This window comes from Psittacula echo (genome assembly GCF_963264785.1).
Source record: "Psittacula echo genome assembly, chromosome: 2".
NCBI lineage: Eukaryota > Metazoa > Chordata > Aves > Psittaciformes > Psittacidae > Psittacula > Psittacula echo.
The window spans coordinates 142,505,041-142,526,175 of NC_137737.1; the positions used below are offsets into that span (position 1 = coordinate 142,505,041).

The window sequence follows — 21,135 nt, forward strand, 5'->3', positions numbered from 1 at the left end:
TAGTGATAGGACAAGGGGTGATGGGTTCAAACTTCAACAGGGGAAGTTTAGATTGGATCTAAGGAAGAAATTCTTTATTGTGAGGGTGGTGAGGCACTGGAATGGGTTGCCCAGGGAGGTTGTGAATGCTCCATCCCTGGTGGTGTTCAAGGCCAGGCTGGGCAAGGCCTTGGGTGGCATGGTTTAGTGTGAGATGTCCCTGCCCAAGGCAGGGGGGTTGGAACTAGATGATCTTAAGGTCCTTTCCAACCCTAACTATTCTATGATTCTATGACCCTGCTCTGTGCTCTAGGACCCTCAGCGCTTCTCTGACACACATCTAATTTGTGGAATGTGATGGCCACATACAGTTGCCATAGCAAAAAGATGAGTAATGGATGGTTCATCCCTGATGGCTCATCCCCATCTCAAGGATACCGAGGGCCTGACAGGCACCGGCAGCTACCAAGCTGAACACAAATGAAAGCAGGCACCTCCTCACAGGCATGTATTCACATTGTGCCATGCAAAGTGGACGTGGAAAGTGTATGTGGGTTGTAATACAGGAGAAATCAATCTATCGGCCTCAGTGCCATCTCTGGTTTAAGCTCTGTGCACTGCAATTCAGCCCAGCCAGGCCTCTCTGGCCGCGGGCAGGACCAGCGCAGGGTAACGGGTTTAAGCTCCCGCCTGGGGCGTTAGCGTGACGAACAGAACCGGACGTTGTGAACTCGCGGCATCCCCGGCAGCATTGCGCGAGGCGAGCCCGCTTCCCCGCCCGCCCCGCCGCCAATGAGGGCCAGGGCCGTCACGGCAGCGCGTCACGTGGGCGGCCGCCAAGATGGCGAAGGTGTCGGAGATGTACGACGTGACTTGGGAAGGTAACAACGCGCCCGCCGTGGCCGGGCCCGGCCCGACTGACAAACCCCTGGGCGCAGGGTGAGGGTGGCCGAGCCCCCTCAGCCCCGTTGTGCGGCGGGGACGAGCAGGCCGCCGCTTTCTCCAGGCAGCCGGAGCCGGGCGGTGGCGGGGCCCTGGCTTGGTCGGTGGCTCCGCGGGCTGTGGGTGGCCGGGCGCACAAGCGGAGCTGGCGGCCCGTGCTCAGCCCCGCGGTGACCGCGGCTCCGCCGGTGGTGACGCGCACAGAGCCCGGAGAACGGAGCCGCCGGCGACTGCCCCCATGGCTGGGGGTCCATTTCCCTGCGGAATGGGGGTGTCTCTCCACACACACCGGTGCGGCGGGGCCCAGCAGCTGCCTCTGCTCCGTGCTGACGGAGCCGCGTTTCTCTAGAGCCCGACGGCGGGTTCTCTCGGCCTGGCTTCCGACCCCACAAATACTGATGTAGCGCGTACAAGAACGTAGGGCTTCTTGTTTGGTTCAGCAGTTTGTGTCAGTTCACCTCCGGAAGCGCCCGAAAATTACCTGATGTTTTCCAGAAATTCCATGGTTTGCGTTTGTTCAGAGCTCTCCCAGGAGCTCTGAACTGACATGAAAGCTCTTGAAAATCCTGCTCCCCCACTCTTTGTAGCATTCACATGTTTAATCCTAATGATTAATTATAGCAGTACATTTTGAGGTTTACCTGACATTCCCAGTGGCTCTTCTCTCATAAGCAGTACATGTACAGATAACGAGTTCATTCAGCACTCAAGCCTATTACCTGTCTCCTATCAAGAACAAATTCATGCTTCTCCATTAGCTAGGTGGTCCCACATGTTACAAACATACTGTAGAGAAGATAATGCAGAGAAGCTGTGTGATCTTTGTTTATATATATATAGTTTATATATATATAGTTTATATATATATATTCTGCCAGTCTGTGAAGAAATAAATGAGAAAATAATTCCCAGATTATAGATTATTGGTTAGTTTAGGTTTATAGATTGTGGATAAGAGGAGGAACATTGTAAAATACATGGGATGTATTTTAGCAGATGCCAGTAGCTTGCCCATCAGAAATAGTGGCCATACTGTCTTTCCTGCATCTTTTTTGTAGGACTCTGAAGCAAGACAAAATGGAATTTCAGCTACTTAGTTTTCAGGTCAAATTGCATTAATCTCAGAAAATATTTTAGCGCGTGTTGAAGAAAATAGTGTTGTAGCTGAATGGTTAAGGATGAAGAATAGGGCTTTCTTGTCAGTATGTTTTGTGATCGGTTTACAGGTAGTTTTGCTCTGAAATCTGGTTGCATCACTGTGATGTCATTCGAATAACATAGGACTTTGGGAAAAGCTTGGTTGCTTGTTTGTATGTCTCTTGTGAGGAGGTACAGCGGTAGTGAAGCTCAGTTTGGGTAGAGTGCAGGCAGGCCACTGTTTGGGCAGGGAAGTTGTATGGAGTGTTCCTGATGTTATTGTTGGGCTTTCTCAGAAGTTGCCCTAAAACGGCTTGTGTAAAGAACTTTTGCAGTTTTTATTTTGCTTGAACATACATTTTTGTAAAACCCAGAGATTTACTTTTTTGTTTTGTTTTTAACCTGTTGTTCTCAGGTGTCAGAGATTAGAAAGATAAATGAGATTTTTCATGGGATAGGTGCATGCATTGTGGGTATGTTTCTGTACGTTTAGCCCTAGATTGTTTTAGCTGAGAGTATTGCAGAGTTGGTGTCTTTAACTTCTAGTGTAAAGGCTGGGTATAGAGTGCTCAAGTTTGCTGGATTGGGACTTGGCTAATTCATACTGGAGATGAACATCCTACTCTTAGAAATAACCGAGATATTCTATTTCCAAGAGTCTTGATGGACATCTGTGGCATTGTGCTATGTGCAATAGTTTCTGCATATTGAAAGAGAAATTTTTGGGGACCAGCTGGGGAGTTTTGCCATATCAGCTTCTCAGTTGGTATATGCCATTTTACGTCCAATTATAGGAATTGGGGTGTAGGGGAAGATCTGTGTCGGTACAAGGGGTTGTGTCTGCTTTAGAAGGATGTGTTTGAAAAATTTTGTATTTTTTCCTCGATTTTAAGAGATGCAGAATATAGTGAAAATGAGTGGAGTCCTGCAACAGACCATGCGGAGACTCTTCTCAGGAGGAAGGCTTAAGTTTCTTCAGTTTTGTGGATCATTAAATTAGTATTGTGGTTTTTTTTCTTCTACCTTTTACTTAAAATGAGGTATTTCTACAACCAACAAGTCTCTCAATAAAGCCACATTAATGAGAACATTTATTTTACCTTGTTTTTCTGTCATCAGCTGATACACTGTTCTCTGTTCTGCAGTTTTTTTCCATCACTGTAAATTCTGTGCTTGGGTGATGAATGCTAGATGTGCATTCTGTTAATACATGATTCAGACACTTTTCCATTTGGAATCACACTGTAATGGAGGCATTGATAATTTCCAAGTAAATGAGTGGGTAGAAATCAGACAGCTTATTTATTTTTATGCATTTAGCTTGTCAGCTTTCGTGAATGTGTGTGTTCTCTCACATTCTTTCTGTCTAACTTTGGATTTCCACGGACCATCATGTGTCTAGAACCATTTTACTTTACCCATGCATATGAAATGTAACCCTGTGGTGGTTTTGGTTGAATTTCAAAATACAAAATGTAGCACAATAACAGTCTTATGAGCGATCTGAGATGGCTTCAGGTAGATGGAAGAAAGTTCGATGCTTAATTTTTAGCTTTCAGTTATGTTAACTATGTGTTTTGAAGTGCAAGAAAAACTGACAGTGTTTAGATCTGTGGTTGTGTTTGGTTTTCCAGCTGTTTTTTTAGTTTGTTAAAAAATATTGGTAATAGTTATCGTGGTACCTTCATATTAGTAAAGCCACTATCTAGTAATGAAACCTATTTTCCGTAAGTTTCTTCAAAATTTATTCTTGCATGTGGAGCATCTACATGTATATAAATGCATATGTGTATATAAAATCAGATTCTTAGCAATTTCCTCATCCAGAGGATAAATAAAACCTGGGCTAGGTAGTGCTCTCTAGCTGACTTCATGAGTATGAGCTGGCTGTCTTGGATATCTGATCCATAGTAAAATGTAAACTTGAAACACAAATCCTAATGCTAAAATAAACTGTCTTTTTTATCTGACCTAGATAAACAGTGGTAATTTTTATACCTTTGGGCACTTCCCTGATGTAGACAGCCTTCACTTCCATGTCTGCCTTTCTTGAGGCTCCTTTCCATAGGAATGTGTAGATTGTTTTTTAAGAGTGGAAGCTCGCAGCATTTTGCTTACCCTGATAAACATTAGCAGTGATTGAATTATCATGGTTTTAATAATACTTCAACTGAAAATTTCTTCAGTAAAATTTATCCACCTGGAGCAGAAAAGCAATTTTAGTACTGTTTGTAAATGTAAGTGTGAAACTACTTGGGAGAAATCTCTTGTAGCGTATTTTTCCTCAGCAGGGGGAATGTCCATTAACTTTTATTGTTTATTGGATAACTAGGTATAAGGGCTTTTTACTGTATATATTAATAACCTGAGAGACCATAAACTTGGAAGTTGAATCGATAATATTAGAGCATGAGCAAAGTTTGTGGGACATCGTTTCGGAAGTCTGGTATAGCTATCTGTTCTCTAGTAGTTTTCTAGTATCTGTAGAAGTCACTTTCTTAAATCTAGTGCTCTCTCTACCTGTTCTCCATATGCATATTTTCTGGAAATAAAATTAAAATTCCATTAGTGTCTGGAAGTCTCAATATTTTCTTTTTATTTATTTCTCCCTTTTGCTCCAGATATGCGTGATAAAATGAGGAAATGGAGGGAAGAAAACTACCGGAACAGTGAACAGATAGTGGATGTTGGAGAAGAGTTAATTAATGAATATGCATCTAAACTTGGAGATGACAGTAAGTAAACAGTCATTATTTTCAAAACTTCCATTGTCTGATTTTGTTTTCTCTTTTTAGTCTCTATTTTGTACTTATGTGTTGCCTTTCTGTATCTACTTATGTTGATGGAATGTATATTACTTTCCGAGTCTAATAGGCTGCCAGAATTCCTAGATTTTATTTCTTTCCCACATATGGGCTGCAGTGAAAATAGATGGAAAAACTCTTTACTATAGGCATAAAATAAGTGTAATAAAGTGCTGTCAAGACTGAATAGGTTTGCATATTAATCTTACATGGGTTTTTACTTTAATGCTCATTCTTCTTTTTTTCTCTTTTTTATATTCCAGGCAATTTAATATAGATATTCTTTAATACATTTCTCTTGTTGTGCTTTAATTTTATTAACTGCTGTTATATAGGCACAAGGGGATTTTGGCAGCCACAGGAGTGCATTCTATTTACTAATAACGGTTACAGTATTGCGTATGATTAACTTTATTCATTTATTAACTTGGTCAGTTAGTTTAGTAAACGAACTTTAATTTCAAATCCCTAACTCCATGTTCATGGAGTTAAAATCCACATAGTTATTTCACGAAGACTGCCTCCCTCAGGTGAGGAATCTTTCAGTATTGATTTTGGGGTTCTGAAAATAGAATTTGTTTTATATCGATGCTTTGCTTTGGTTCTGTCTTGTACCCTCTCAGCTGCAATTGTGTTCTGGACTTCTTTCCATTCTAAGGGGCTTGGCCACTGCAAATGTTGTACTTTTTTTGGATATAAATACATGGGTTGTCTACCCAAAGTATCACGTGTTGAAGACACCTCTGCACGTAGCAGTGAGTCATGAAGTGCTCTTTGAGGTCCAGTGTTTGAAGGAGATACTGCACTTGTGTGGGGGTCTTGCATTGTAGCTGTGAGAAGCATGCTTGGTTTTAGACTGGGTAAGCTTAATACACCCACCTACAAGAGAATTGTTGTAGGTTGCTACTGCTTTAGAAGAACTTTGAGAGCTAACTTTGATTTTACTTTCTTCTTACCATGTTGCTTAGTAATTTATGAGAGTTGTATTTTAGTAAGGAATTGTTGAGGAATTTGATATTCCTCTCAGATCTTGCTGATGCCTTTTTGAAACACTGTTCTCAGTAATAAGGGCTGAGTTATTTCTTTCTTGTCAGGGTTGGGTTTGTCCTTCTTTTCAAGTGTCATGGATATATGTTATCTATATTTTGTCTGTATCTGTGTATGTATTTTTACATTCCTAGAAAAAATGGATACATTACATAATAAAGATAGAATATGTATTTTACAAATAGTTCCAATGAAGAGGGTTGACAGGCAAATTAATGCCTGTTTTTTTTCTTTTATATACCTAGCAAGAAATAGTATTTTCTTAAAAAAGTAGTGAAAATTCTCATCATAGAAACTACGTTTTAAAATGAGAGGACTTTTGTTATTGCTATTTCTATATTGTATTGTATTTTTATTTTAGATTTTTGTTTTGGAAGACATTTGTTTCTGTTTCATTTCTGTAACATATTGAGTGCACCTGATTAGATTTGCATGAGTTCAAAGCACTTAGTACTTCTAATACTTGCATCGCGTGTTTCCCTCTACCATAACCTTTCTTTTCTGCAGCTTGTAAAGCCATGCTGTTAAGTTCTTTACATTCAAGAACTTGGTAGGCCTAGAACAGAAATAATGTAATCTGTCATTGATTTAGAGAAGTTGTTCAACTCCAGGAAGAAGACGACATTTGTGGGACTTCAGCAGTGAAACAGTTAAGGGAAATTTGTTTTCTTTTTAGCCCAAATGGCTGTTCTCCAGGTCTGATCAGAGAGCAAGTCCTAATGGGGATCTGTTTAGAAGACTGCAGCTCTAGTGTTAGGAAAAGTAGAGAATTAGAGCCTTTTTGCCTTTCAAGATGTCAAAAGGTACTTTGTTACTAAAAGCAATAAAATTGCTTCAATGCCTTTTTAATTAATTCCAGCAGTTTCTTAAAATGTCTCTGTTTCAGTAGTGATCCACGGGAGTAGAAGGGAGAAAATACACAGACAGAATTCATTAATCTTATTTACATTGTAGGTGTTTCCCATTATCTTAAAAAAAATCACTTATCTGCATGTAATGTCTTTTTTGTGTCCAGTTTGGATAATATATGAACAAGTGATGATTGCTGCCCTGGACTGCAGTCGAGATGATTTGGCATTGGTAAGTTTTCAAGTTGACTTTTCTCTTCAAACCTTAAAGTTTTCCTCCTGAGTGTCTCTTGCAGCTAGTTCCTTGGACAGTTACAGGATATTCTGAACTTCATAGCTTGGACTTCTAGCATATCTATTGAGAAGTACATTGCTGGGAAGAAACTACCACCACCTACCTCTTCTCATGTGTAAATTTTGTTTAGACAGATCATGTCTCTTCCAATAGCCATGAAAATATTTACAGTTACTCCAGTATGGGCTAGATGTCAAGAATAATATTGAAGTTTCCATGTTGTACAGAGAATGTTTGTTTATTGGAAACCTCTCAAGTTATATTGGAGTTTTTGAGTGTTTTGAAGTAAAACGTCCTGTCATGCATGTCATATTATGTGTTGTATTGGCTATCATCAAAGAAAGTCCTTGACATACTGAGGCAAATCTTCAAGATGAGTGAGGGGCTGGACTGCATAATGCATAAGGAAAGGCTTGAGGGATCTAGGTTTGTTAGGTCTTGAGAAAGCTAAGAAGGGATTTTATTGCTATCTTCGGATATGTACTAATGAAAAGGTATAAAGAAGGTGGACAGATTTTGGTAGATTTGCAGCAAAAGATAAGTGTGAGAGACATAAGCTGCAACAATGGAAATTACAATTAGATCCTAGGAAAAAGTTTTTAACAGTGTGGTTAGCTAGTGAACGCTTTGCGACAAATGCTCTGGCATCTCATTTGGAGATGCCGAGAAATGGACTGGGAGATGGCCCTGTGCTCACTTGGAAGCTGTCTCTGTTTTGAGTGGGGATTTGGAGCAGGTGACCTCCAAAGATCTGCTACAGTCCAAATTATTCAGCGATTCTTGATAAAAAATATTGTTAATGGATATTAGGGCTTAGTCAATTTGTATGGAAATTTATTTGAATCATGCAAATAACAATTTAAATTAAATGAGTTTATTTAGAACTCTTAACACCTGTTCAGTAGATTAAAAATAGAAAAACCCACCAGAGCAAACAAAAACCCCAACTAAGTTTAGCTGATCCTTTAAAGGCAGCAACTTAAAAAGGCAAAAGTGTGTTTTTCACAAAAAATTTAATAATCTTTTCATCCCTCCTTCACAGAATGCTGGGAAAAAAAACCCCATGACCTTGTCTTGTGCCTTGAAAGCCAGCAAGCTTGAGCATATTCTGATTGAAAAGAAAGGTATTTTCAGGAGTCCAGGTCTTTTATTCTTCCAGTGCCTTGCTCTCTGTTAGATGACAAAATGCCTCATAAAGTCTCTGAGCTTCATGTGGTATCATTTGGGTGAAACTTAATGGTCTGTGATATACAAGGGGTCAGCGTAGAGGATATAGTTGGGAGAAGGGCAGTTTGAAAGTAGACAGAACTAGACAAGTTTATCTCACATCCCACATATATATGGTAAAATGGAGTGCGCTGGAAACTACAGCACAATGCTCTGAACTTGTCATGAACCCACTGAACTTTTCTTTCCTTTGTTCCTCAGAAGAAAATACTGTTGTATAGCTGCCTGTTTAAACAAAACAAATAGATTTGCTGTTTAAATAAATATTTTTCTGTGTTCTGATTTCTATCTAAACCAGTTTTGGTCTTTATTTTCAGGGTGTTTTTAGGAAGACTTTCACAAAATTGTTGAGGGAGCCAGTGTTGAAAGATCAGTTGTGAAACACTTTTTACTAATGCTGGCAGGGATTTTGCGTTTCAGTTTCTGTGCCCTCTAAGGATTATTGCTTAAATGAGAGAATGCAACATTTTATATGCGGCTCAGAAAGGAGGTTAAAAGCTTAGAGGGAAATTTAGTTTTTTATTTTATTTTATTTTAATTTAATTTGATTGATTTATAACAAAGAAGTAGTTAATTCAGACAAGTCAACATCATATGTGGCTTTTTGCTACAGCTGTGGCCTCAAAGTAGACAAACAGCTTTGGAACTTCTGTTTTTTAGCAGTGAACTTTTGACAGCTGTGATGCATTTTGCTTAGGGGGATGGGTCTCATCTGCTCTGAATGAGGAATCTGAGGTGGTTTTCAGAGTAATTTATCTGATTTTTTTCTTTTTCTTTCCTTTTTTTTCTTACTGTTGTCCTCTCTATCCTGTACAGAATGACTGTGTAAAGCATGCCCCTGCTGCAACCAGCCCATTCCACATGCCTGTTCAAGTGCAGTCACCTACTGTTGGCAGGCACTTGTGCTGCCAGTATTTCACATACTGAAGTCCAGATTTATATTTCTTTGCCTTTGTCAGACCTTTAAAATTAAAACCTGATGTGATTAAAAAAAAATAAATCAGAAAGCAAATTAACTCCAAATTAAAGTTTCACATACAAATGAGATTTACCATGGTAACTGCTGAGTTTCTGAGAGAATCTCCGACGTAGATTATTGACATAGTGCAGAATAAATCCTTAATAACATAAATGATTATAGGGATTACAAGTTAAATTTGAAAAGGGGGCATTCAGTGCTGCTGAATCCAAAATATTTTGAAAATATACCTCTTGTGGTTTATTCATGCACTTTTGTTTTCAGAGGTGTTATAGTGAGTTGGTTTTGACTGTCTCACAGCTTTTTATGTCACTTTCTGTGACTGATGTCTTAATCTACAGGAGTTTATTTTGGCCTTGTGGCTGCTGTGTTTGGTTGAATAATGATTGCATAATTGGATCTAATGTGAATAATTCTGGTCTGATAGTATTCCTGCTCTTGATTGTTACTTCATCAGCTTTTTTACATTGTCAGTGGGGATTTTCTAGATGTGAAAGTCCATCTGCAGATTCTGGAGCTTAGTAGTATTGCAAATGTTACAATTTCTGACATTTCAAAGTTTTACTGCAGAAAAGCAGTAAAAGTCCATGTTTTTATACTGAAAATCACTGCCATTCAGGATTCTCAGATCACTGGGCTACAGGGTGGATTTATTGCCTGCAAAAGTTCTTCTTTAAATCTAGAAGGTTGCTTGGATTGTAAAAGCTTGAGTGAAACTGCTTTTCTGGTGTTTGAGATAAGATTTCCTGTCTCTTAAGAATGTTCACAGATTAGTTCAGCCATCCATAATGTGCTGCTAAGTACATATAGTTTTTATGACAGTTGTCCAGTGCAGCAGCAGTTCACCTAGACGTCACTCAAAGTGCCAGTAAACTGTTCCTATACTAAACCTGAGCTTTGCTATGTGCATTGTTACAATCTTGTTTCATTGCAAGTTAAAGTGATCATCATGAAAATAGTCTGTGCTTACTTGAAGCTATGCATTATTTCCTTGATTGCTGTTTCCTTTCTCTCTTCCTTCTCTATTTTTCTGGATCTGGGAGAGATGTGACTGTTTCTCTTTGCTGTGGACTAGCAATCTGTTTCTGTACAGAAATCTGTACAGAAACAGAGAGGGAACCTACTAATTTTTACTGATTTTTTCTGTATTTTTCATTTGATCAGTGGATTTGTTAAGATGGAACAGATTATGTAGATGGGCCTCTGCTGGAACTTTAGGTCTGAAGAGCAACTTTATAAACTGAGTTCTATAACTAAGTGCTGGGAATAGAAGGTTTTTTTGTGAAGCTTTTAATGTGATTCAAACCACTGGTCTTTTAGGGAGCCTGTGGAATGTCCTGCTTCTCATCGTAATGATTCAGCTACAGGCTCTGCAGTGCTATCTAGCCACATTCATGATGGTTAGAGTTAATTTGCTCTGGGGAAGTTGTGACTCAATCCCTTTTTCACTAATCCAAAGAAATTTGCCTGTGATGAATTCTTTTTATCCAGGCCAGGTGTCTCACTGATTTCAGGAGTTAGAAGCTATGCCTCTTCTGCCAGCAGGCTCAGCCCAAGCCAGTAACAAACATTTTCTTTGGATTTCAAAGATTTATTTTAAAAATAAACACATAGCATAGTATTAGCATAGTTTGTTCCATTGTGAGATACCCATTTATTAAAGAAGTATCACATAAGCTCTTACTATCTTTGTTTTGTTTTTCTATTGTCTTCTGTTATTATGAGGGAACTAAGTAGACTTCAAGTTTTAATAGTATCAGAACTGGTTTAGTACATGAGTTTAATTTTCTGGACAAATGACTATGTCCAAGAAAGTCTGATGATCTAACAACCTGTATGGAAGATATTTCTTAGATTTAGTCTTCTAACAGAGTTTCAGTTTCTGAGCTTCTTTTTATCAATGCATTTTAGTGATTACTTCGAAAATTGCTGTTTGCTTTTACTCGGAAATGCCATTTCAGGTTGTTAAATTATCAGCCAAGGACTTTTGTTTTTTTGTGTAGATAATTGTATTCACAATAGTATCTTGGATTTTATTTGTACAGTTTTGTCTTCAGGAGCTAAGGCGGCAGTTTCCTGGGAGCCACAGAGTTAAGCGATTAACTGGAATGCGATTTGAAGCTATGGAAAGGTAAAACCTGAATTGAAAAAAATGTGCTTTCTGTCTGGAAAGATGCTTGCTATTTCTTAAAAAGGCATTCAGACACTATGGAAACATGGCAAATCCAGGCTGGGCAGTTTCTTTATAGAAAACAGTGGTGTGCGTGATCATTTTATAATGTTTAGACGTTTTTATTGCATTTTTGCATGTATTATGCAGTGTTATTTTTTTGCCATCTTCCAATCAGACTTCATAGAGTGAAAAGGTCTCTTACTCGACAGTATAAGTCGTCATACAGTACAACACTAGGCACTTTTTTGGCGAAGTCCAGGGGGTATACATTTCATCTCACAGAGCTAGAGCAGCATATGAAAATCAGTGCCAGTGGTTTTTTGCCTTCATTGTTCTCCTGTGTTCCTAATCACTGCAGGATATAGCTCTTTTCCCTTGTTTTCTGAGTGTGGATAAATCCAATAGCACTTAGTGAGGATTAAATCTATAGAGTTCATTATAGAAACAACTCAAAACCTTTACCAAATAGGATGGCAGAGCCTAAAAATTAAACTGAACATTTAGAAATATCCTGTTATAAAATACTAAGTTTAACAGGAATTATTAAAATAATGAACAGCTTAAAACTTTACAGCTTTCCAAGATCAATGACCTCATGGTTTGAGGTTGACCTTTATTGTCTGCCTTTCTCCTTGGATACATCTTTGGTATTAATATTCTGTTCTAAAGCAGTGTCAAGGCAACTAGATGTTCCACATTTCTCACTCACTTCCTGTCAAATACACATTCATGAAGAATTTCCAGTAACTTAGCTCTTTTTCCGTCTTCATTTGATATGGGGTAGGAAGACAGTGAGAGAATGGCAGTAGATTTTCTCCATTCCCAAAACCTATTCAGAATTGCAAAAGATCAGAATTCTGTTCAGGCTTATGTGACTACATTGAAGATAATACGTGGGAACAGATCTTTGTGGGAGATGAGTGCTGCACGAACATTATGCGTTATTTCAGCAATGAAGTGCTATTGAGCCACAGTTCTCCAAAAGCGCTCATAAAAATTCTTAACTACATGTCTCTGTCATGTTAGATCCTTGAGATTGGAATATCAGGGGAGCAGAGACATTGATGAAAGCTGAGGTTTCATCTTCATAGATTTTCTCCAGAAGTTAGAGAAGATGGAGGCTTCAGCTCTGTGTTGTTTTGAACAGTAACCCATCTGCAGGTGCTCTCAGCCATGGCCTGGAGAAGCCTGTTTCTCTTCCTTTGAGTGTAAATGGTGCCTAGGGAGACTTAGGCTGGAGGGTATCACATTTGCAATTGAAGAATTAAGCTTCTCATTAAATTCTAAGTGACTTCTAGGATCTAGAAGGATCATACTTTCCCCAGCAGAAACAGGAAATCGTGAAGGACATTCCTGTAGACTGAGATATCTCTGTAGATCACCTGTTAATCAAAATAATGTCTTTCTGGAAATTCACCTGTAAAGCTGGGATTACGGCCATCCTGTTCAGTCTTGTAAAAAATATTTGATAAAGTAGCAACTTACAGAGAACATGAATGCAGCATTTTACAGCATGTCTGCTAAGTCTGTAGCAGTCATCTTCTACTCATTTCTGCTTTTGTGCTTCCTTCCTCATTTGTTCTCGTACCTTATGGTAACTGGACTGGACAGCTGAGCTATGCTAATGTCAGCAGTGCTTAGGGAGCAGTGAGAATACATAAATGGTGTCGAAGGTGAGAACGGGATGTGTAGCATCAAAATCAATCAGCAGTACCTCTGAAAAACTACTTGTCAAACTACACATGAAGACACAAAATATGCCCTGGTTATGTGGTAATAGCACAACTGCTGTGTAGTCAAATGTGTTTTAAATTGAATTATTTGAATCATGTGCACAGCTGGCTGAACACATAGATTTGCTTCCTAGAAGGTTTAAAGCATTTATAGCAGGTGGAGTAACCTGTTTTGTGCATACTTCAAATAGCAGAATTAATTAATAAAACCTATGTAATGATGGTGGAGAAGATTTTTTTACAAGATTTATGGTGTGGTCAAGGGTTGGGTTCTTGTGTGAATCCTACCAGTTTACTGTAGGCAGTTGCTTATACTTTATAAAATCATAATGGAAGAAACTTACATGAAGTTTTTAATTACAACAGTGAAGTAAAAAGTCATTATTTTGGATGCCCTTTCAAATTTTGGGGGTTCTGTTTCTTGGCAAGAGTGAAAGGGAGAATTGGGATGTGATAATTGGACCTATTGGGTAAAAGAAAATGAGGGAAGAGTCAGGGAGAGCAAGATGCTGGGTATAAGATACCTAAGTTGCTGCTGAAACAGTATTCCATGAAGCAATTACTATGTACTTTTTTTTTAGCTCAATAACCTAAAATACTGCTGTTCATATTTAGCACTCAGGAGAGTTTTGTATGAGTATAGTTTGCTTAAATATATTCATTGTTAAAAGTTGCAGAAGGGTTATTAAGTATTGCAAGGACAGTCAAAAAGTCAGGAGTTCTGCCTTAGCAGAAATAAATGTGAATGATTTCTTTGAACAGGTATGATGATGCTATCCAGTTATATGATAGAATTTTACAAGAAGATTCAACTAACACAGTAAGTTCAAAATAGTTTTCTGAACTGCAGTGGTATTTTGTTTGAAATTGTGATTACATTTTGTAGGTTTCTCTGTGGGAAAAAGAGGGCCTGTATTACTGTTTTTGTTTCCTGGTATAATCTGTATTACCTTCATTAGAACAAATGAGATGTGTTTCACGATGAGAAGGCACTTAAAGTACTTAAAAACTGAGTTTAGAAGATGGGATTATAACTAGCAAACTTCCATACAGTCTTAGTAGGGTTTAGATTGGGCCTTTCAGCTTTTACATTTTCACTAAATGTTAAGTATTTAAAGGGCTAACACAGTCTGGTATGTGTCTTCTGTCTTCCTAATGCTTAATCTAGCCCAAAGATTAAGTATGAATACCCTCAGGTAGTGCTTGAATAGCAGTTATTTTGATTTATTGTCTGGGATGCTTTACTAGCTTTTGAATCAAAGTGCTCTAAAGCTTGCCAGTCATATAATACAAAATCTGAGACAGGCTGTTCTTTTCTTCTAAGCAGTTTTTGAACACTGGTTGTATAAGCCCCCTTAAGCTGTTAGATGCCAAAAATGAAAGTCTGGGGAGACTTGTAGTGATACGTTTTCATGCATTTTTTGCCACAAGGATAAAACTAGAAATATGAAGAAGCGATGGAGTTTCAAAATCTCATATCACATGTTGCAGTCAGATATTATTAATTGTCTGTTGGCGGGTATATGGTTGACTCTGTTACTTGGTTTCAAGGAACTGGTTCTCTTTACTGGGTAAAATTCCATGTAAATGTGATACTTGGGATATTGCAGATGTTTTGGCAGTCTCATGTAAACCTTCCTTGCTGGGTTTTGAACCTGTGCCTTTCTTCAGTCAGCTTATTAATGTGGTCTGCTATTCAGGAGGGGAAGACCCACAGAAACACACGTAACAAGTTAAGTAGGATGAGCCAGAGCTGGATATAGATGAAGTACTATCTCTTAAACTAAAGTGAACCACCAGAAAACAAATTTAAAACAAACCGCACCACCAACAAAAAACTACCCAAACCCAACAAACCAGAAAATTATTTTCAAGGTAACACATCTGAAAATGTTAATACCAAGTTAAGGACTTGGATGACAGTGGTAGATAAAACTGTCTTTTAGCAGTGATAGAACTCATATTTTTTTATGCAAGGTTAAAAAGAAAAATCTAAATTCTTCACTCTTGTTTTTAGCTTTCCCTAGAGCAGAACTACATAAACTGTGTTCTGTGTGACAAATGTAGGTGATCTGCAGTTGTCCTTTGAGAGTCTGTAGTTTTTGAGCAGACGTTTGAGCACAAGGTGCATAGTTGTCTGCAGTAAATGTTGGTGGATTTTATCAGTGTAGGCTCCAAAGAGTTTCAGAGACACTTAAGTCTTCAGAGTCATGTTCAAAAAGTGCATGTTTTATGACTTTTTGCTGAAGCCAGTGGAAAGTGGAGCACCATGTTACAGTGACTTCTGTGGGCCACACATCTTTGAAGTGTGCATTTTTGGTAGCTTTACTCTTCAGCTTTCTCAACATGGCTTTCATCATCTGAGTGGTTTGTTGGATGGTTTTATAAAACAAAATTATATATTTAGGTAGTATGCATGCCTATTACTTAATTTGGATTTCCTACTTAACAAAATCATAAAGATCCATACAATGGTAATATTTAGAAGCATAAGATGTAAATATTGGAACAGCTGCATGATCTCTTGGATTTCTGAAGATCTGAGAATAGAAGTGGGGAGTGTTAAACGCAAAGCAAAGGTTTCTTGCTATGTAACTACAGAATAGGTTGGCTAAGCCTTGCACGTGAAGAATACAAGTTAAATAGAAAGTTTTGATAAATTGTCATGTGCAGATGTCTTTGTGTCTTTTACCTGTTAATTATTTCCATGCGTACATGTGGCTGCTGCAGGAAAAATAAGTATTTCAAAATTTTAAAAAAGAAACCGTTGCTGAGTTTGTCTTGGCACTCACCTTACCTTATAGCAATTTCTTCTGGTCTGCTGACACATGGAGTTGTTTATGTACATAAAGCGTTTTAGCAAGTGCTGTAAGTGAAACAAAAGACATTTCTTCACATGAATCATGTAGAAATCATACTTTGCATCGACTGACAGATTCATACAGAATAATGAAGAAAGCTTTTCCAAAACATTATTTATTTCCGACACCTTATAGACTTTTCCATTATGAAAAGTAAACTTTGAAGTCAGGTTATGTAATGGACATTTACAGTTTTGGATGAGGTTTTGTTGCATGCAAAATGCTGAAATTAAGATAGCAATAATTATTTTATTTAATTTCTTAGAATAGAATTCAAAGTAATCTTTGTGTTTAAAAGATGACCATGTCTCCATGGTTTACCTCACTCTGAACCTACCTGCTGAAAGAGATGACTCATTTGACAGTGGAGCAACATTAATGTTGTCAATTCACAGATCGTGTTTCATTTTTCAAAGCATGTAGACGTTGAGTAAGAGTCTGTCCCTTCGCTGAAGAGTTTAACATTAATGAATGAAATGTGACTGCTGTGAAGAGCACAACTGGTGTGCATTTCAGTAGGATAATAATGGGAACCATTTCCATTCTTGTGCATTTTGGTTGAAATGAAGGCTTATTAGAGCTGTTGGCAGATTACTCTGTTATTAAAGCTGCATAACATCTTACGTTGTAGGGCTTTTTAATTAATTAAAATCTGATGTGTCAATTGAAAATCTTTATACTGATGCTGAACAGTGGCTGAGTTGTTTGTACATCTTCAGATAAAATGCTTAGTCTGTTTCTCAGAACAAAATACGGGAGGCATTGGGTTTTTAGTGGGATTGGTTGTAAGGACTTTTGGGTTGTGGTATTTTTTTTTGCTGTTAATGTATTTAATTGAGGAATCCTCATCCTGCTTTGCTTTGGGGGAAAGCCTTTTAATTAGATAGCTATATACTTTTGTCAGTCAGGCCCTTCTCGAAGTGTCCTGTCGAGGAGTGCAAAGAAGATTGATGATGAAAAAGGAAATTGAGTTCATGTGTTCAAGACTGAGGTTTGTGTGTGATCCACTCTACTGTCATCCTAATGCATATGCAATTTTTCCTGATTCTTCAGCTAACCATGAAGAAGATTGCAGAGCACATGGTCAACACCAGGGGAAAGTTCTGCCTTAATTCTAATCCATTGAAAATCTGATGTCTTTACTGAGATAATTCTTCTTCTGTTTTTCTTGCCGCTTTTTCAGCTGAGCTTGTAATACAAGAAGACGTTGTATATGCTTGCTTAGTTTAGGGCATGTGGATAATCTCATTAACTTTATGGGCCTAGTAATGTAATTGTGTGAACGGAGAATTAAGAATTAGACTTTTCAGAACAAGGTAGTGCTCTGGGTAAAGCTGTTCTTTCAGGCTGCATAAAAGACTTCACTAACAACTCAGTTGTTTATGGGAGTGAGCAGGAACAGCTGCATGCATATTGTCACATGAAGTTACACTTTCCCATATTATTTTGAGATTCTTTTCCTAGCGAAGCTGGACATTTTTCAGAAGAGGCACAGGAGGTGGTTGAAGACAGGTTGGAACAGTGATAATTCTTTAAAATTCCTGCAGTAGCTGTGCATTCATTTTGAATGTTCTTGCAGCTTTGTGCATTTATCTGCAGGATGCTTTAAGCTGTAAAAAAGAAAATTTCTTACCAAATGAAGTATCTACTGATGGGGAATTTTTTGGGGTGTTGTGTGTAAGTTTCATTAAATATATTGCTAGCTCTGCCAGGAAAGACACAACAAGTCCTACACTTACATATGTATAGTGGTAGTTTTAAAGGGAGTCAAATAAGATAGTTTGGCACTGTGTCTGATGCAAGATGGAGTTGGTGGGAAGTGTGAAGAGCTGCAGCTGCTGCTTCAGATAGTCTCTAAGAAGGACCAGCGGTTCAGCTGAGGATATGTTATATGGATCCTAAGGAAATGTTTTCTTCTTTGGAAATTAGAACTTCATTTGTCTTTTCTGATTTTGTCTTTTTTCACTGCTTTTTGAACTTGTATAAATTTGGGGTGCATGTGTCGGCATAATTCAGAAATGAGGTTTCAGAATTTATTCATGGAGTAGACAAATCTCCTTATTTTTGTAAAAAGTTATGTTCAGCCTTGCTACTTTTGCTGTGACGTTATCCCTAAAGAAGCAGCTTCAACTCAGCAGCTCTGTGCCTGCATAGATCCATTTGCAAGTTTTGGCCTAATCTGTCTTCCATGACTAATGTTGAAAGAACTCTTAAGTCTAATTTTTTATTGTGGTTGTAGTCAGATTATGTGGTATTTTTTGATGTTTGTAATTCCTTCCCTTTACCTTTGTTGTAGTTGTTTACAGTTTTGATTATTTATACTGCAGTTTGAAGGGAATTATTTTGATGTATCAAACCCTTTGATCAAAAATGTGTTTTCTAAAATGTGCAGTCCTTGATATTTATAAATTTATAAAATTGAAGAATTTCTTTTTAAGATGCAAAATATAATTTGTTAAACACTGCAGCAGTTACACAGGTATGAAATTTTGCCTTTCTTAGAGGTTTCAGTTCCTGAAAATTCTCCTGCTAATACTTTGCAAGCATGAAATTTAGAGCAGTCTTAAGACTCTATTTTGGTGCGTTTGACTAATCAAATGCAGAAATTGATAAATGTTCAACTTCTCACTTCACTCTGAGTCTACTTAATGCTAATTAAAAAGAATCATGACAAATGGAGGAGTAGTTCTTGTGCCAGATTAGGGATTACTAGTCTTTAAAAGAAATACCTTAGAAAGGTTCTGTGTTTAAAAAATACATGACATACTAAAGTACCTTAGTCCATACGCTACTGATTATGGTATAAGTGGCATAAAGTGGCATATATCTTTCAGTTAAGAATGCAAGATTTACAGAATCTAGTGTTTTGTTTTAAACTCTGGAAAACTGATAGGGGGAATTCCACATCATAGGTTCTGCATGGTCTTGTTGCAGCACTGAAAGTTTTGTCTTTTCCTTTTGATTTAAGGTGGAAGGAGGAAGGAGCTTGAGTTCATTTTTGTATTAGGCTTATTCTTAAAAATCGCACTGTGATGTAAAGAACCAAAATGTAACTCTTGAACATTATTTTTTATCTTTATTAACAGAATTGTCAAAGCTTTCTTAGAATGCTTCATAGATTTCAAATAATCTCAAATCTTGTAGTTAAAATTAAGTTTCTTATTAATATTTTCAGTGGACTTTAAATGAATGATTGAACAGATCGGTGCTCTGCAATTTGCAGTTTTGTAGTATCTTGCAATAGGTCTCCTGAAAGTGAGCTTATATTTTGAAATGCGAGATTTGTATTAAAAAGGGCCTGAAACATAATAAGATGTGAAATTGTCTGGTTTTCTTGTATCAGCTGAAACTAAGGCTGGTAATAAATTGGATATATGAGATAAATGCTAGGTAAAGTTTCTGTAGAATTGATACGAGTTCCTTTTCAAGTAACTATTTTTTGTCTGCTGAAGTGGTTGTTAGTATTGGCAGCGGTTCTGCACGGTAAAACATTTTGTTTAATTTGATAGAAATAAAACTTGATGCTATGTATGTAAATGGTGGTTAGCTATGCTGCTGTCCTCAGGATACTCAGTAAGCATGCTGAGTGCAAGTCCCAGCTCACTGAGGAGGAAGATGATAAACACAGGGAGCTAGAGAGGGCTTCAGGAAAGATATAAATCAGAACAAGAATTAAGATGTTTACAGTGCTCAAAATGGCCTATGTCTTGATTTTAGTACAGACTTTTTCATATATGGTTTTGTTAAATTATTGACTACTGGAGTCACTGGATTTCAGTTTTCATTTAAAAAAATATTGATAGTTTGTATGATCCAAAGATAAACTAGAAAGTCAGATGGAGGAGTAGTCTGTGAATACAGATAAAAGCAATAGTGGTTTGTTTTTCATGTCTTTTTTTTTAGCCTGTCTTGCTACTCCTAGGTATCACAGATCTGAACACTTCAGATCGACTGAATGCCTATGTGTATGTCTGTCAGCAATGCGTTCAGAATATTTGTGTTACAGTTTTATTTGGAATGGAAAAATGTTAGCAGTTACTTTAAATAACCCACTACATCTTCACTGACTTCTTCCCAGTAGTTTTAAAGACACTTTTGAAAACTTTATGCTACCATACAGCATTGAGTATCAGCACTGTTCTGAGTAGCTGAGCCTCTTTTTAGTGAAGTGAGGGTTCTCTGTAAATAAACTTACCCATCACTTTTACAGGTTTGTTTGAGGGTGATGGGAGTGCAGATTTCAAGCCTTTTTTTTCTGGTGATAAGTATGGTGGATAAAAAGGTTTTAAATACTATTTTTCCTCAAATAAGAAACAAGAAATGTAATTTTGCAGCAATTTTGTGGGATTTAGTGTAGTTTAGATGCAGATAAATTCTGTCAAATGTACATGTAATTCATTTAACGTGAACATGTTAATTATGTCTAATCCTTTTATCCTCATTATTTGATTGCATGAGGTGACGTGCTTATTATAGACAAACATCAGTTAATGTTTGTGACTAGTTGTAGCTTTTCATAAATAAATTTGTCTTGAGGTTCCAGTGATTTATGTTACTTGGGAGTGCTGTGGTTAAGAAATAAAGCAGCCATAGAGAAAATATGTTTCCAGGCTCTTTTGGAGGACTGACTTGCATGCAATTGAAGGAGTTGCATTAGAAACTAAAAAGGAGGGTGGCTTACGTACACTGTGGCTGTTTGCTATTGCAAATTAAGATGTCAAGTGCATTGATTGATTTTAATATATGAAACAGATGATTTCCGTTCTCTAGCAGTTCAGTTTTGATCAGTCTCTAGATTGCTTTTTTTCTTTATGTTTTCAAAATAACAGCTTATTTTTTAATCCAAAAGCTAAATTTTATAGTAGATAGTCTGTTACCTGCAAAAAACCTTCTGTCATCGTAAGCCATAATTGCATGAGACGCTCCTTTGACTGTGCATGCTGTTATCCCCACTTTCCCTTCTTTCATGTTTTGGGCTCAGGGGGCAGGTCACTGGGCTGTGTATAATACTGGCTTTGGGTACTGAGTTTAACACTGCCCTGGTGTCCCCACCATAAGCATGCGGACCTGCTTTACAAAATGCTTTGGGACCTTTTCTTAAATTGTAATG

At 37.7% G+C, this 21,135-nt stretch overlaps 1 protein-coding gene across 1 annotated transcript in view; it reads left to right on the forward strand.

Annotated features, from left to right (window-relative positions):
• The first annotated feature begins 798 nt into the window (after positions 1-798).
• EMC2 (ER membrane protein complex subunit 2) overlaps positions 799-21,135 on the forward strand; it is a 35,078-nt gene continuing 14,741 nt past the window's right edge. Inside the window, exons 1-5 of the mRNA XM_080611210.1 lie at positions 799-860; positions 4,680-4,793; positions 6,925-6,989; positions 11,304-11,389; positions 13,927-13,984. Coding sequence (XP_080467336.1) covers positions 821-860; positions 4,680-4,793; positions 6,925-6,989; positions 11,304-11,389; positions 13,927-13,984 — 363 coding nt within the window. The 5' untranslated portion in view covers positions 799-820. The remainder of the gene's footprint in view (positions 861-4,679; positions 4,794-6,924; positions 6,990-11,303; positions 11,390-13,926; positions 13,985-21,135) is intronic.